The sequence below is a fragment of the Triticum aestivum genome, chromosome 2B, assembly GCF_018294505.1.
Source record: "Triticum aestivum cultivar Chinese Spring chromosome 2B, IWGSC CS RefSeq v2.1, whole genome shotgun sequence".
Classification (NCBI taxonomy): Eukaryota; Viridiplantae; Streptophyta; class Magnoliopsida; order Poales; family Poaceae; genus Triticum; species Triticum aestivum.
Genome location: NC_057798.1, coordinates 784,251,533 through 784,268,712, shown reverse-complemented (window position 1 = coordinate 784,268,712; position 17,180 = coordinate 784,251,533). Strand labels below are relative to the sequence as shown.

General features: G+C 46.5%; 1 protein-coding gene across 1 annotated transcript; it reads right to left on the bottom strand.

Annotated features, from left to right (window-relative positions):
- Positions 1-4,289: 4,289 nt before the first annotated feature.
- Positions 4,290-6,914, bottom strand: LOC123039657 (uncharacterized). Its single transcript, XM_044462722.1, has 4 exons — positions 6,902-6,914; positions 6,174-6,689; positions 5,291-5,514; positions 4,290-5,042 (listed from the first exon to the last, which is right to left on the bottom strand). The coding sequence occupies exons 1-4, from the start codon at positions 6,912-6,914 to the stop codon at positions 4,461-4,463; spliced, it is 1,335 nt and encodes a 444-aa protein (XP_044318657.1). The 3' UTR covers positions 4,290-4,460.
- Positions 6,915-17,180: the final 10,266 nt, after the last annotated feature.

Here is a 17,180-nt window from a genome sequence, read left to right as displayed (position 1 = left end):
AATTAGGTCAAACGGAGCCACATGAGCCCCACAAGTGCTGATGGCGCCCCCTAGGGGCGTGCCCCTTGAGCTTGTGACTCCCTCGGGAGTCCTTTGGTCCCTCCCGAAGCTTCTAGTGTCTCTTCTGCTCCACAAATTCATCATAAAGCTTCATGGTGTTTGGACTTTGTTTGGTATGTTTTTCAGAAAACAAAGAAATAGGCAAAAAAATAGGAACTGACACTGGACACTAAGTTAATAGGTTAGTCCACAAAAATAATATAAAATGACATATAAAGCATAAGAGATTGATAGTGTAAAAGCATGAAAGAATCAAAAATTATAGATATATTGGATACGTATCAAGGACGCGACTGAGGACGAGCCGGCACCATCCTTCTTGTCGGTGCATGCCGGCATCACCAGCAGCGAGGCCCGTGCCCACTATATGAATAGGGTGTGAGAGGAGCGGGAGACTAAGTTTCGTGAGGCACAGACCGACTAGGCCTACAACCTTCGTCTCCTCGATGAGCACTGGCAAGCAGAGGAGCAACTCGCTGCCGGCATGGCCATCGCGTCGGATGTGGACGTGGCGGAGCAGGCGGTCATGCTCGACTTCTGCCACTCCGCCTGCGACATCCTCCACGACCGCTAGCGGTACTGCCAATATCAGGTGGACTTACAAACTGCCTACAAGGAAATGGACGAGGTGGCCGAGGAGGTGTTCGACAAGAGGGGCAACAAGGAGGACATCACCGGCTACGCCACGACCACGAAGCCGGCATGTTTGCGGACGTTGCCGGCAACGAGGAAGAGTAGTGCATGGTAGGTCGCCATTGCTCGGGTCCCACGAAGGCTACCGCTCTTCCCCTCCCTTTGAAGCCAAACTTGGCCGGCTGAAAATCGTCGGTTGATTAGCTGCTCAGGCTGCGGAGGCGAAGGCAGGACTAGAGAAGGCGAAGGCAAGAGCCAGAACTTCAGTTCTCTGGCCTCAGAGCCGGACATGGGAAACGGGCGTTGGTGATCATTTATATTAGGTTTAGAGTAAGGTTTAGTTAAAAATTATCAAAAATCTAATGACTTCTGTCCAGTTTATATAAAAATTGTTCGAATTGTAATGAATGTGCTCCAGTTTATATGAAAATTCGCTGTGCATGCATGAATTTCGTCCGGTTTTGATTGTATGCGCGCAGCGTTGGATGGCCGGCTCCCGCATCTGTATCTGTGGATTGGTCCCGCCGCGAACGGATGCCCTAACACATCTTTGGTCCAGCAATTTGTGTGCTCTAGCTATACATCATTATTAAGCTCTTGATGTCACTTAAAATTTACATTTACATTCATTAATCTTCTTAGTGCAAATGCTTAATCCACAAGCTTACAGCTACTAGTGACAGGAGCCACCGTTGAGTACTCCCTCCGTCCCACAAAATTATCCGAGCTTGATATAGACCTCGGCAGCTTCAGCGTTTCAGTCTGCTATTCCGCTTCACAGGAAAGCTGCAGCTTCAGCCAGCTGCAGCGTTTCTGTTGATCTTTTCACCTGTGTTTCTCCCAATTCCTACCTTTTTTGCTTCCTGAGTGTGAGTAAAGACATAAACAAGTTGAGTACAATAATTAATATCAGCTTGCTCAACGGGTATCATGACATGATCATGCAGAAACACTTCGACAGCTTTAGGGACACTAGCACTGAACACGGCTAAACAGGCAGAGCTGGACAGCTTCGGAACACTTCGACAGCGGTCGAGCAACCACCAAAACAGTGCCCACACAATCTAGTGTTTCAACAGCGGTCGAGCAACCACAAAACACTTCCCAACATAGTCTATCTACATTCACACAACAATAACGGAGAAGGACCGCACAAGCTTACGCCTCCTGCTGTGAAGAAGTGAATGTACAATCTACAAGTATAAGTGGGCCTAGTCTACAAATATGTTCACCAAACAGCAATACTTTTCTATCAATGTATTATTAAGACATAGACTTTGTGAGTTTTCTCGGAGGGAAAAACACCAACACCAACTAATAGCCCCAGATTCTACTGTAAAGGAACAGTGCATATAACTTGAACGCAAAGGCTACCAGATACAAATTGCTAGAGAAAAATCTTTGCATCCAAATGCGAAAATAAAACAGCGATGTGGCATCAGATTATAAGCTAACTTGCGGACTGAGGTTCCTTTGAAGATTCATCACCAACCGATTTGTCCTGAATGTTTGGTTGAGATTCCTCAGAAGCAGCATGTTTTGCAATTGAACTGTCATGAACATCCAACTGGGAACGGTCTATTGGATCTGGATTGAGCCCAATATGCCAATCTTTAAGAACTTTCCTACATGGCACTTCTAGTTTGTCCATCATCGAATAACCTGATATCGTACATAACAAACAAATAAAGATATTCCGGGTGTTCGCAGAAAAAACATTAAAAATGCCATGTATTGAGTTCCTTACCTGAAGAAATTCACTACACCGTTGTAAGTAGCCAAAACAATTTCCTGTGTGCCATCCTTGTCAATATCATAAATAAGAGGACCTGAATGAACATTCGACTGGTGAAACGCCAGGCCACCCTGGAATTCTTCTCCTTCTCCTTCTAATTCTCCTTCTTACTTAATTGGTTTGATAAAACAAATCTGAATTGTCTCAGTTGGTTTGAGTGTGTGTGGATGTTAACCAATCCCGTAAAAAAGAAGTGGTTCATTCGCCTAGCGGTTTCTTCTTCATGCCAATCAATGCTTCTTTTTAGCGGGAACGCGTATAATAGAAAAATAAAGAATAACACATATTAGTCACACCCTCCATTCCTATGCTTACGACGTAAATTTCCCAGCGCCCTCTAATAGGGTTATTATGCACAGTGAATTGCCACATTCACATATTTTTCACTGCTAGTCTGCTACTAATACAGAACCATACTAATTTTAGAAAAAGTACCGAAGAAACTGTACTGCATATTGGGGAATCAGCTGGCAGAAGTTAGATTTGACGATGATGATGTTTTGTAAAGCCAGAAAGCCTGATGTCATTGTCAATGACAAGGACACTATGCCTAGTGGGCTTGTTTCTCCTTTTCTATAATTTTTTCATACCATCACAAAAAAAAAACTCGAGTTAGAAGATGGTATCCTCCATTTTGTACATCTTCGACCACACTAAGCTAATTTTCTCCATGCATGGAACATGAACATCAGCATGCATTGATTTATGATGAAAGATACAGCCTAGCATGGGCGGCAGGAGCCACTCAGGCTAGCCAAGAAGACTGCCCATGAAACCACACCCCAAGGCCAATTAAGCCGCCTTGAGGGAGGAACAAGACACAGGCAAGTCATTCTTGGCTATCAGAGATAAGGCCCTTGCAGCCATGTAAGGCTTGCGCTCCCCTGATGCATTACCACTACTGAACTTTGGTCTCTTCCGTTCTTGATTTGCAGTGTTTCTTCCCTCCAGCATCTATTTATATACGGGCGTCCTAGAGAACAAGATCTAATCGTGTTAGTTTGGTGCACGTAGGCCTCCCTACCAGAGTATCTTATCATCACCGCCTTTGGGGCCAGCAGAATATATTCTAGATGTCAACTTATATGGAATGTCAAATATCATGATATACAACTTTATGTTGCATTTTGAATTATATGATTTTCCCTTGAGATTTGTGAGACGAGAGCATCTTGACTCCTCTGAAAGCCATTCCTGATATGATGCTCAAATCTGCTTAAAGCTAGCTATCATGATTAATCCCATATCTTTGCTAAAAGGACAACTGGAGTTGAATTGCCTATCTGATTTACCATATTATCACTACAGTGATCAAACAGAAGGAATACACTACTCTTTACACAGCATGGAACGATAATTTCGTCTTTATAGATAAGCAAAAAAGGATGGAAACATGGAATGATCAAGTACATATGGCACAGATCAGTGTCATACTAAAGACAGAGGAGACTAAATAATTTTTCAAGCATATACCTGTTGATATCAGCAGTCGGTAGAGTTGCGCAACTGCTGGAAATTACTTCAGTCTGCAATCTCAGTTCCACGTGTTTTGGACACTTGGTACTCAACAATGCATCTTCATCACTACAGATCAGAACTTGGATGCAGAATGGATGGAACTTGATACAAACTACTGCAGCTTCAGCGTTTGTTCATCTCACCAGCATTTCCCCCAATTCCTACAAGCCTAAATAATGCAATGTTTAATCCTTTTTTGCTTCCTGGGTGATATGGCAAACAGCATGGATAAACATAGAACATGATATACTTACAAACAGGCACAAGCTTACATCTCAGCAAATAAACGCTAAAGGTGAGCATCATGACATTAGCCGAGCACCATAACATGATCATACAGGAACAGTTCAACAGTTTCAAGGATGCTACCACTGAAAGTCTAACCAGAAAGAACTGGACAGCCTCGAAACACTTCGACAGCGGTCGAGCAACCACTACTCAACACAGTCTATGTTCAAACAACAATAACAAAGAGGGACCAACCAACGGTGACTTGAATCTTGCAGGAACCAAGGTCGCACACACCATGGCTCATGCCGGAGCACACCGGATTGAACACAGCTGTACCCCGCGCAAGAAAGTCGGACAGAGATGCGTCCACCGCAACCAACAGTTTCTCTCCCAAGTCCACGGAAACAACCCGCCTCGAGAGCTCGATCACACCATCCGGACCGATGGGAAGTTCTCTGTCTCGACAACGAAGCAGTGCAATCTTCTCGTCTATGCCTGAGGTAATGGCGACGACTATTCCTCGGTGGTTCTCCGGCCACGACCCCTCGACGACCTTCAAGCTGATCGTGGCCTCAACCGAGCGTGGCCGCAGCGCCACTTCGTACTCGAGCATGCAGCGCTTGTGGTCGTAGCATATGGAGAGCTTGTGTTCACAAGCAGACCCATCGTCGTAGTAGAAGGCACCGAAAGCCAGCATCTCATCTTCAGACTCTCCTTCGCCCTTTACTTTTAACTGGACTTCAAATGTAATTGGAGCAAGGTACACAATTGCACGGGATGGGCCCGTTAGCAGCAAGGATGGATCCTGCAACAAAAGCATCACCATTGATTAATTATTCAACTGACATAGTTAGATCATCTCCTATAAAAAAGCAGGCACAACGGAAGATACTAGGAATTTTAGTAAGACTTGACAGATTATCTAGGACTCTGAATGTAACATGGACAAACATGAACGAGAAGTACATCTACAATTGCACAGCAGATTAGGAGCAAGTGATTGTTGACGAAGAAGGTAAAACAAACAGAGACAACTAGATAGATGGTACTCACGTCTTGTGTGAGGCTTTGGCAGTTATCCCTTGTGCGCCTGAAGAGATAGTTGCGATTCTGATCCATCGAGTCTCTGGTGGCAATGTGGCCATGGACATGCAGTGGCCACCTGAGACCATCTGTTGGGGCCCTGACCCTGATGGAGAAGATTTGCACGGTCTGTTCTGTGAATAGGTATTCTGGGGTAAGCGGTTTGAATGTGTAGCGCATGGGACCGATACTTGCTGCAAGAAGAAAAATTAAGTTATTGCTAGATATCCCAGTAAAAAGAAGAAAGCCAAATTTAAGGTATTCATAGATACTTGATATGCTACTCAGATATCATACACCGCTAGGTAGCAACATACATCAGAAAGTAGATACTGACGGTTCATTCATGACTATTGCCGGGGTTGGGTTTGGTACTGTATACAGAAGTAATCAGTTACTGTAACCGGAACATATGGGCAGTTGAATAATAAGAAGGAAAAGACCGATCAGCAGTCCAGTTTCAGTGAGTATGATCCTAGCATTAGGAATTGCAAAATGCAAAGGGTCACTGATCAATGGGTTTGTCTGTTCTCCCTGACCCAGCAACCGGATGAGCAATTGAGTTTCAGACTTTCAGTAAAAATGATGATCCTAGCATAGCAATATCCAATATGCAATGCAAGGTGTCCCTGGTCAATGGGTTGGGTTTGTGGCAGTGGCACCCAATCCAATCCAATCCAATCCAAATGTAACAACAAGAGCAACAAAACTGCTTCAGTATGGATCATTGGTCCCTTGTGCAATTAATCATTCTATCTACTGAACATATATGGGGTGGCACTAGAAAAGTGACATGGCAGGCAAGGGGAATCAAGATTTTGAGGAATAGAATCGATGAGATGCTTCTCCTTACTTTCGTTGTCAAAGGCGCCGTAGCGGCCGGCCCAGCGCCTCTCCCAGATCCGACGGCTCCTGGTGATGGCGTCCTCCTCCCTGTGGCTGTACTCCTCCTCCGCCGGCGCCGAGCTCCGGGCCGGAGAAGCCGGCCGCTGCTTCTCGCCGCGGGGAGGCAGGGGCTTCCTCCTCAGGGCCCGCTTCACCTTCACCCCTCTGCGGCGTGGCGACCGTGCGTTTGCCTCGCCGCCGCCGACCGCCTCGCCTTCCCCGGTGGCGACCCGGCGAACTGGACTTCCCGGCCGTGCCTCGCCGTCGCCTTCGATCCCCATCGCCACTCCCCACTTCCCGACCCTGCCGCCCATATGCTTCACGCCCACGCTCAGCCTAATCACCCACGCGGGGACGAAGCAGAGTCGGAGTGGGTTTCTGGGGTGACCCTGGGCCGCAGGATCTCCATCCAAGGGTGGAGCACGGCTGAAATCGGAAGAACACATATCTACTAGTCGGGCTTCTCCTGAGTTGAGAACATTTCCTAGTGAAAGCCACTTAATGCAAGCGAAATTGACTAAAAAAAAGATGCAAGCGAGAAACCATAAAAGCGTTTTTATAGTATATAGTAGGTGTATATAGAAAGTTAATTTTTATGTTAATGTGGCTGGGAACCTAAGGACGGTTCTGGTGACTCCTGTGTCGCTCCCGCGGTGAGAAAACTCTAGCCGCCGCCGGTCCTATACCCCACCTCACCTCGCATCGCCATCGTCGGATGGCATTGTTGAGCCCGTGTGGCGGCTGAGAGGCGATCTCACTATCCTTTGTCTCGGAGGATGGGCAACATGGGCTGCTTTCTGTGGCAGAGGCGAGGGCTCGGACGGCGGCACGTGTCATTGGCGGCAGGGGAAGGAGAGCGACGGGGCACAAGTTAGCAGCGTGTGGCGGGCGCTCAGAAGGTTTTAGTGACGGAGAGTAGGAGGTGTGGTGTGGTTGGCGGCAATGGTTAGTCCCTACTCCAGCCGACGGCTGCGCGGGCGGGTTGGGGCTCTGGGATGGCTACTGGTGGTTTCCCTCTTGTGCAGGTTTTGACAGTGCGACGTCCAATGACTTGAGCCAGTGGAGGTTTGCGTGGTGCCGGTGCGGCGGCCTAGTTCTATCCCCCTTTCATCGGCACAATACTCAAAGTGAGCGACTACGTCTGGGGGCTCCTTCTAGAACCGGTTAGGACGATCGTTGTGTGGCATGGAGGAGGCGAGGTCTCACGCTCATGTGCTTACAGAACTCAGCGGCCAGCGTGTTGCGGTGAGGTCCGAGATGTGATACTTCAAGCAAAGGCCTACGGCCGACCTTGTCGGCAACGATGATGGCCTGGCGACACCTTCGTTTGCCGCTTCCCTTCTTTAAGGTGTCATTGTGGAGCTTTTGTGGCACGTTCTTGGTGTGCACCGGGTGAAAGCCTAAGATCCTTACAAGGATCAGATGGCGATGACATCTTCGTTTCCCCCTTGGGCTCGTAGTCTTTGAGCCATGGATTTGATGTTGGTTACTCGGTGTCTCGGTTGGAGCGTGACTGGTTTGTTAGGGTGTATTGTGGTGGCGGTGTTTCCTTGGTCATCCTGGTGCTGACGGTCGACCTCTCTCTAGGGTGATCGTGGCAGCGGTGAGGTCTCAGAGTTCAGTGCCCTTCAACGTCATTTGAGGTTTTGTTGTTGATGTCCTGCAAGTGGACAACATTAAGGTGTAGCTTATTCGAAGTAAAAGTATCAATCGCATAGGGAGCATAGGAATTGGATTTTGTATCTTGTAGTGATTTAAATTAAGCAAATCGGAACAAAAGTTTAAAATATTGAGTGGTTGTTGCGAGCGTGGAAATAAATAGCATGAGTAAATTAAAATAAAAGAGCGTCAGACGTGGTAGCTGGAATCGATAGAACTAAAGCATTTTCAGGTTGTCTGGATTCCGCGCTAGTATGTGTCTAACACGACTGATGCCATCATGATTTTAATTCGGATCCCTAATCCGCTTTATATGTTTCTACATGTGGCCGGAGCAAGTACAAATGTGTGCATACATGCAGCAGTTCCGCATCCCATGCGCCATTATCATTCATCCCCCACACTGGTTACCGAATGATTATTAAGGGTTTCCCATGGACAGAACTAAGGTGGTCTCTGTTTATCCCTTATTGCAATGATCCAGGAAGGAGGGAGATTAGAACTGTCACTACCGACCTCCACATCCCACCTTCACACCAATATTAATAACCTTCCTTTCAAATAAGGCATATGTGAGATGGTCGACTTCACCCAACATCAAGAAGGTCATTAACATAAACATATAAACATGATATCAAATTATATTGTCATTCAACCATAGACATACTGGGGTTCCTTCATATCCCCGAGAACTAGGGAAACTACTCACACATCAAAGACGTGAACATTGCATGATGAATCATGACAAACATGGTGGTAGTGGTAACGTAATACAAAAGTGAATCCACACTGACTAATGTATTACAAATATACGGAGATGGGATGGTGATGATGACGACAGGTTATGATGATGCACTAGTGCAGAGCCGGCCTTTAGTGCCGGTTCGTAACGGTCTTTAGTGCCGGTTCACCAACCGGCACTAAAGAGTGGGGACTAAAGGTCCCCCCTTTAGTACCGGTTCATCACGAACCGGCGCTAAAGTGCAAACACGTGGCACGAGCCAGGCCCGGGTGCGCGTAGGGCTTTAGTACGGGTTGGTAACACCAACCGGTACTAAATGTTTGGGTGTTTTTTTTATATTTTCCATTACATTTATTTTGTTTGCTGGTATTTCACGATACTACAAATTGTACACGTTATGCATATATATAAATAGATTTTCTCGTACGTATAGAACCGCATATATATATATATCATCGAATGTCTCACAACCAACACCATTATTCACACATACACATGTATACATATACAATTTCTCCTACATATGTTGCCTTGGTGCCTCCGGAGCACGATGACAAGTGGTTCATGGGAGCGGTAACGGGTAATAGTATTCTCCTTCGGGATTTATGACCTGGTCGAGCAAAAATCCGGCTATTTCCTCTTGAAGTGCTAGTATGCGGTCCGATGGTAGGAGCTTATCCCGCACCTCTTTGAATTGTTAAGAAGGAGATCAATATGCATTTGTGTTAGTTGTGTGACTAGATATCGATAATGGTGTGAATACTGTTCTGACAAACGTACCCAGTCCTGTCTATCAGATCTGCTCCTTTCGGACGTCATCATGCGAATGTTCTCGCAAACGTAGAATGCACACAGATTATTCCCCGACACCTGCTTCAGGGCCTTTACGAGAATGGAATTGAATCAGATAATAATTAACTAATCAAGCATGATAATTAATTAATGATATTGAAACAAGAATTAAAGAGATGGTAGCTAGCTAGTACTACTTAATTACTTACCTTTGGTCGATGCCAAAACAACTTTTTTGCCATTGCCTGGAGTCACCTTGATGAACTTTGCCCATGCCCTGCCCGCCGGCAAAGAAAATTAATAAAGGGGTTATTAAATAGTTCATATCAGGAAATGACGAACTAATAATAGGCCGAGATATATAGTTAATAATGATTGAAATTACCTGTTGACTATCCCCTTCACGATGGTGAAGTCCTTTCTTCTTTAGTTAGTGAGTCCAGTAATTCAACTTTTCCTTCCTCAACTTTAATGTCTAACAAGACCCAGTGCCAACTGCATGCGCACACGTTTGCATGTCTTAATTAAGCGGGCATGTGCATAAAATTAATCAACTACCGTAAACCGTATACACTTAATTATTAACATCTAGCTAGCTAGTAAGCAAAAACAGAATTTGTAGTACAAGACAGTGTGACTCACGGGAAGTTGTAAGGAAGTAGTATATCTTCATTGCTATTGAGGCGCTTCAAGAACTCTAGCATGCTTTCCTCTACACCTGCTTGATAAAATGGATACTTCCATATGTCCTCATTAATGGTATTTGGGTCAATGAACCCAATGCCATAGCGTCCAGATTTTTTCATTTCATACATCTTCATCCTGCATATAATACCACAGAAAAGAATATAGTGAGGATAATTACATGTAATGATTGATCAAAATTATCACTACATAACTAGCTTGAGACTTAAATTACAGAAAGAAATCACTTACAGACAATAGCAACTGACGATAGACTTGTCGAGTGCGTCTTGATTGTATAACTGAAATAGTTCTGGATACTCAATGGACAGAGCTTTCTCATGGTAATAATGCTCATGCTTGACATTCACCATGAGGGACTCTCGATTGGAAATCTTGGTAATGTTCATGTACCATTGATGCAATTCATACATTCTCGTTGGGAGGTCCTTGACCTTGTCTGGATGGACCAAAGGTTGGCCCCAGGCATATTTCCATTTTATTTCCGATTCTTTAAGCGGAGACATGGGCTCGATTTCGAGGAGTTGTCCAACAGAGATCTTGAGCATTTCAGCCTGCATTATATGCTCCTCCGTTATTACCACATCGCCCTGCTGGGGAACGCTAACGGTTTGCCCACAATAATATTTGGCGCGCGTACTCCTCTCATGTGTTGTTGGCACAACAAGCGGGGGGATCTCTTGCGCCGCCTGTTCTCCCAGCTGGGGAACGGTTTTCCCGCATTTTTTGCCAGCTGCATGTTGGATCGAGCTCGAGCTCGCTTCCTTCCGTAGCCGTGCTCGATGTAGCTTTCTGATTTGACGCTCATAGTCTGAGTCAACAGGCTTGGGAGCTGGTGCTCTAGCCATATGAATGAAGTGGTCAATCATTTTCTCAAGCACTTTCTCCTTTGGCAGCGGTGCCGGTTTTGGTCCAAAATGGGCGTCCACTTGGGCCTGCACTATGGCTGCGTTTTGCTCCTCGGTCATGTCGTAAGGCCTCTGAGGAAGAGGAGCGAGGCTTGGACCATATTTATATCGCTTGTCTCCGCCTGTACTTCCTGAACTACCTCGACTCGTACCGCTACGCACCAAAGCTGCGGCATGTCTCTTCTGCGATTGCTGAGACGGCGGAGACGGCTGACGTGGAGTTGGATCAGGAGAAGTGGGCTGACGATGTGCCGGACTTGAAGCAGGAGGTGTGGCCTGACACAGTGCCGGACTTGAAACCGGAGAAGTGGCATGACGCTGTGCCCGACTTGAAACCGGAGGAGTCAGCTCACGCGTTCGGGGACTTGGAGGGGGTGGCGGACTTCGAGGAGGAGGAGTCTCACGCGTTCGTGGACTTGGAGGAGCGGGAGTCTGCTGACTCGATGGCGAACTTCGAGGAGGAGGCGGCAGACGACGCGGTGTCGGTGGACTTCGAAAGATGATGCAATCCTTTCTCCATAGGATGATACGATGTATGGCCTCTCCCAGTGTGCGCTCGTCTTCACCTCCAGGAATGTCAAGCGTTAGCCCCGAATATGGGTGCACCACTTCATCAACCATGACACGAGCATAGCCTCTGGAATCGGGATGCAATGGTAGGTTGCTTCGGGGGTAACTGGAAAAGCAACGCCGTCCGCCACCTTCATGGATATGTTCTTCATTTTGGAGTGTAGCTCACAGTTAGTGTTCTCTATGATGTCATCCACAGGGTATGTATCCAGCAGTGTATCGCCCGGGGCAGAACCAACGCTGCTTCTCGGCATGGATGGGACGGTGCTATCCAATGCTGGACGATCATCCGCTTGCTGCTGCCGCTGCTGAGACCCCCTTTCCTGGCTAAGTGAGTCGATCTGCTGCTGCTGCTGCTGGAATTTGAGTGCCAGGTCCGCGTGCCTTGCTTCTAGGCCTTGAAGGCGTTCTGCGTCCTGCTTCCTCTGCTCCTCCTCCAGCTTCCTCTTCTTCTCCTCCTCCATCTTCTTTCTTGCACGGGACCTGTAGTCGTCATTCCAGTCCGAAAAGCCCTCATACCAGGGAATAACACCCATGCCTCGTATTCTTCCCGGGTGTTCAGGATTTCCCAGGGCGCGCGTAAGCTCGTCGTTCTCTCTGTTGGGCGTGAACACCCCCGCTCGAGCTTCTTCTATTGCGTCAAGTATCTTTTGTTCGGCTCCTTTTAGACTTGCCTTCTTCGAAACCAGGCCTGTCTTCGGGTCCAACGCCCCCCCATGCGCATAGAACCAATTTTTGCACCTGGGGGGCCAGCTCCTAGTAATCGGAGTGACCCCTGCACCCTCTAACTCTTGCTCAGACTTATCCCACTTAGGCAATCCCACCGCGTAGCCACCTGGACCCAGCCTATGGAACTGCGTCTTTCTTGCGACATTTGCCTTGTTTTTCATCGACCGTTCCTTAGATAATTCTGAATCCTTGAAGGTCACGAAATCGTGTTGCTTCTCCAGTGTTCCCTTGAAATTTGGAGTCTTCCTTTCATTAGCAAGGTAGTTGGCCCATACAGTTTTCTTGTGGGTGTTGAATGCAATTGCCATCTTCTTAAGAGCAGCGGCCTTGACTTTCTCCACATCTGCTTCAGTGAAATGATCTGGTAGGGTGAAATGTTCCATCAGAGATTTCACCAGGTCTTTTTTGGCTCTGTCGTCGACCCAAGTAACACCTGGACGTTTAGTCTTTGGCTCTTTCCATTCTTGAATGGAGATCGGGAGTTTGTCCTTCACAAGAACTCCGCACTGACGAGTCCACTTGTCCGCAACGTTCTTAGGCGTGAGGGGTTCGCCACTAAGTTTGGTGGATTCGATGTGGTACTTTACACCATCCTTCAACAATCTGCCCGGGCCTCGCTTTGTCTTGCTGTCTGTAGAAGCAGATTTGCTCGATCCGGAGGGCTGAAAGAAGAAAGATCGATTCGTTAATATATCTTCAATAAAAAACATGTGATGATCACCAGGATGCATGCTTATATAAATATACCTCGCCGGTAGTCTTTGTTATTTGAAGATCAGCATTGTCTGTGTCATCACAAACATTGTCTGTGTCATCATAATCATAGTTCATGACTTCATCAGCTCGGTCGTCGAGATCGAATATCTTTTCATCACCCTCTCCGGTATTGTTCAGATATTGGGAGCCGTCATCTTCATTCAGATCATCTAGCCTGTGAGGGCTGCGTATGATGTCGAACAATTCCTCTTCTCTCTCTCTGCCGGTATTGTCCGCCATAGCTTTTACTTTACTAATTAATACAGAAGAAATATAAAACAATTTAGTATTCAAATTACAATGCATGGATGCAATTAATCAATAAGGAAAAACTGAATCTCGAATACATCGTCTCGAATATATAATCTCGAATACATCATCGTCTTAATATATATAATCTCGAATACATCGTCTCGAATATTATATATCGAATACATCACTGGCTAGGTACCTAATAAAGATCGAGTACTACAGAAGAATCTAGGGCGCCACTCGCGGTTCCTGGGGCGCGGGCGGTGCACACCCAAAGAGAAGGAACCATCACAGGATCATATCTCCGGTCATCTGCCCAAAGAACCCGCCAAGTAGTGGAGAACATGACGTCGTCCATAGCAGCCATGTACCGATGGACGTGCTCATCTTCCTCCCTGACACGGCGACGCACCACCTCCGGCGGGGCCAGCTGCCTCTGCACCGAATGTGGCCCACGCGAACACCACCAAAGAAGATCAGGGTCGACGACGGGACCTGAGGTCGGGTTCCTCACCAAGCGGCGCGCCCCTCCAGGTAGCACCTCCCAGTGCCAGCCCGGCAGAGCCCAGTCCCGGACATGGGTCCTCTGAAGCATGACATCGTCGCGAATGGGTCGACGGCGAGGATGCGGGCCGGGCATATCGTCGAGAACAAATACTATATGCCCGTAAAAAGTAACATTTTTTAAATGATTGGATTGTGATAACTAAAATTCTATATATATGCAAATTCTAACAATTTGACATTAATCTAATTCATCTAACTAAAACTAATTCTAAAATTTCCTGATTATATAACTAACATTTATATAACACTTCTAATATTTATATAACTAAAAAACAGAAAAATTGCTAACATTTCTATAAATATTTCTATAACTAAAAAACAGAAAACATTTATAACATTTCTATATAACTAACATTTCTAATATTTATATAACTAAAAAACAGAATAATTTCCTAACATTTCTATAACTAAAAACCAGAAGAAAAAAAATAACAAAACAAACTAATAATGTGTGTGTGTGTGTGTAGTGTGTGTGTGTGTGTGGACATGGCGGCCGGGCGAGCTCACTGGCGAGGCGACGACGGGGCGACGGCGGTGGGGCGACGGGACGGGGCGGCGACGACGGGGCGACGGGACGGGGCGGCGGTGACGACGAGGCGGGGCGGCCGGGGCGACGGGATGGGGCAGCGACGACGGGGCGGGGCGGGGCGCGGCGACGGGGACGACGGGACAACGGAGACGGGACGGCCGGGGCGGCGACATCGACGGGGCGGCGACGAGGGCGGGACGGCGGGCGGCGACGTCGACGGGGCGGCGACGAGGGGCGGGGACAGCCGGGGTCGACGACGAGGGGCGGGGCGGCGACGTCGACGGGGACGGCGTCGATCGGGGCAGGGCGGCGCGACGGAGGGAGGAAACAGAGGGAAGAAACAGAGGGAAACTGAATTTTTTTCAAGTGTTGTATATATAGGATGGACCTTTAGTACCGGTTGGAGCCACCAACCGGTACTAAAGGTCTGTTTTGGCCAGGCCAAGCGGCGGGAAGCGCACCCCCTTTAGTACCGGGTGGTGGCTCCAACCGGTACTAAAGACCCCCCCCCTTTAGTACCGGTTGGTGCCACGACCCGGTACTAAAGGGGTGCGCTGGCGCAGTGCGGTGCGGCAAGTTTAGTCCCACCTCGCTAGTCGAAGGGCTACCGCACCGGTTTATAAGCCCCAGTGCGGTAGCTCTCTCGAGCTCCTCTCCTAAGCAGGCCTACTGGGCCTACCAATTCATTGCTGCCATGTGGGCCTACTGGGCCTTTGCAGGCCTGCATCCTGGCCCAACTAAAGGTTGTGTTCCTAGTCGTATGCAGGCCGCTTTGGCCCAGTAGGCGGGCTTTTTTATTTTCTTAATTTTTTTCGCTTTATTTATTTTGTTTTATTTATTTTTGAGTTGTTTTTTGCTGTATTTAGAGTTTCTTTGTGAATATTTTTGCTTTAGGTACAAAAATTACAAACTTTCTGTTAGTGCCGGTAGTTTTCAAATTTGAATAGTTTAAATTTTGAATTATTTGAAATTTGTGTGAATCACTAGTTTGTGAATAACTTAACTTTGAAAAAAGTTTTTCAGTGATTCTTTTTTCTTATGTTTAATATTAGTGTGTTTTATCATTATATTCAATTTGGTAATGCTTAGGTTATTTAAAAAATGAAATGCCTTTGTAACAGTTCAGTTTTCGTCGGAAACCCTGATACTTCGAAAGAGATTGTCCATTTTGTACACGAAGTGTATCCAGTTTTTGCCGTAACCCTCTCTACTTTTTTGCACATGCTATTTGTATGAAATTATGATACCATGCCAACTTTCAACCTTTTCTGAGTTCATTTGAAATGCTTTTCAATTTCAGGGTCATTTAGCTGGAAAAAATCAGTAAATGCATGAAAAGAATTTGTTTGCACATAAAATTTCTTCGCGTTTCAAATGCCAAAACACATAATTAACTACCCTAACTATTACAGACATTCCCTCCTGGGTGTGAAACACAGAAGAAAGTGATGATAGTGAAGCCGATCACATCCCAGATCTTTGGGTGTGAAACTTTTTCTTCGCGTGTGTCCCTTTGCGCCGTAGCCATGGAAAATCTTCATCATTTAACTGGATGCTCGGGTCAATATTCACTGTGAATGGAGCAATTTCATCAAACTTTTCATAATCTTCTGACATGTCTGTCTTGTCATCCACTCCCACGATGTTTCTTTTTCCTGAAAGAACTATGTGGCGCTTTGGCTCGTCGTATGATCCATTCGCTTCCTTATCTTTTCTTTTTCTCGGCCTGGTAGACATGTCTTTCACATAAAAAACCTGCGCCACATCATTGGCTAGGACGAATGGTTCGTCTGCATACGCAAGATTGTTGAGATCCACTGTTGTCATTCCGTACTGCGGGTCTTCCGTTACCCCGCCTCGTGTCATATTGACCCATTTGCACCGAAACAAAGGGACCTTCAAATCACCTGATCCATAGTTAAGTTCCCATATGTCCTCTATGTAACCATAATATGTTTCCTTTCCCGTGTTGGTTGTTGCATCAAAGCGGACACCACTGTTTTGGTTGGTGCTCTTCTTATCTTGGGCGATCGTGTAAAATGTATTCCCATTTATCTGGTACCCTTTGAAAGTCATTATATTCGAAGATGGTAACTGGGACAGCGAGTACAGGTCATTTTGAATATCGCCATCATTCAGGGCACGTTTCTGCAACCAACCGGCGAAAGTCCTCGTTTGTTCGCGTGTAATCCAGTCGTCAGACTTCTCCGGGTGTTTGGACTGTAGAAAATTCTTGTGTTCCTCCATATACGGAGCCACCAAGGCGGAATTCTGTAGAACTGTGTAGTGTGCTTCAGTGAGAGAATGCCCGTCCATACATATTATTTGATGCCCTCCTAGCGTGCCTTTTCCTTCCAGTCTGCCCTTATGCCGCGATTCAGGAACACCAATCGGCTTAAGGTCAGGAATAAAGTCAATACAAAACTCAATGACCTCCTCATTTTCATGGCCCTTCGAGATGCTTCCTTCTGGCCTAGCACGGTTATGAACATATTTCTTCAAGACTCCCATGAACCTTTCAAAGGGGAACATATTGTGTAGAAATACAGGACCCAAAACGTTAATCTCTTCGCAAAGGTGAACTAGGACGTGCGTCATGATGTTGAAGAAGGATGGTGGGAACACCAACTCGAAACTGACAAGACATTGCACCAAATCATTCTGTAACCTTGGTATGATTTCTGGATCGATTACCTTCTGAGAGATTGCATTGAGGAATGCACATAGCTTCACAATGGCTAATCGAACGTTTTCCGGTAGAAGCCC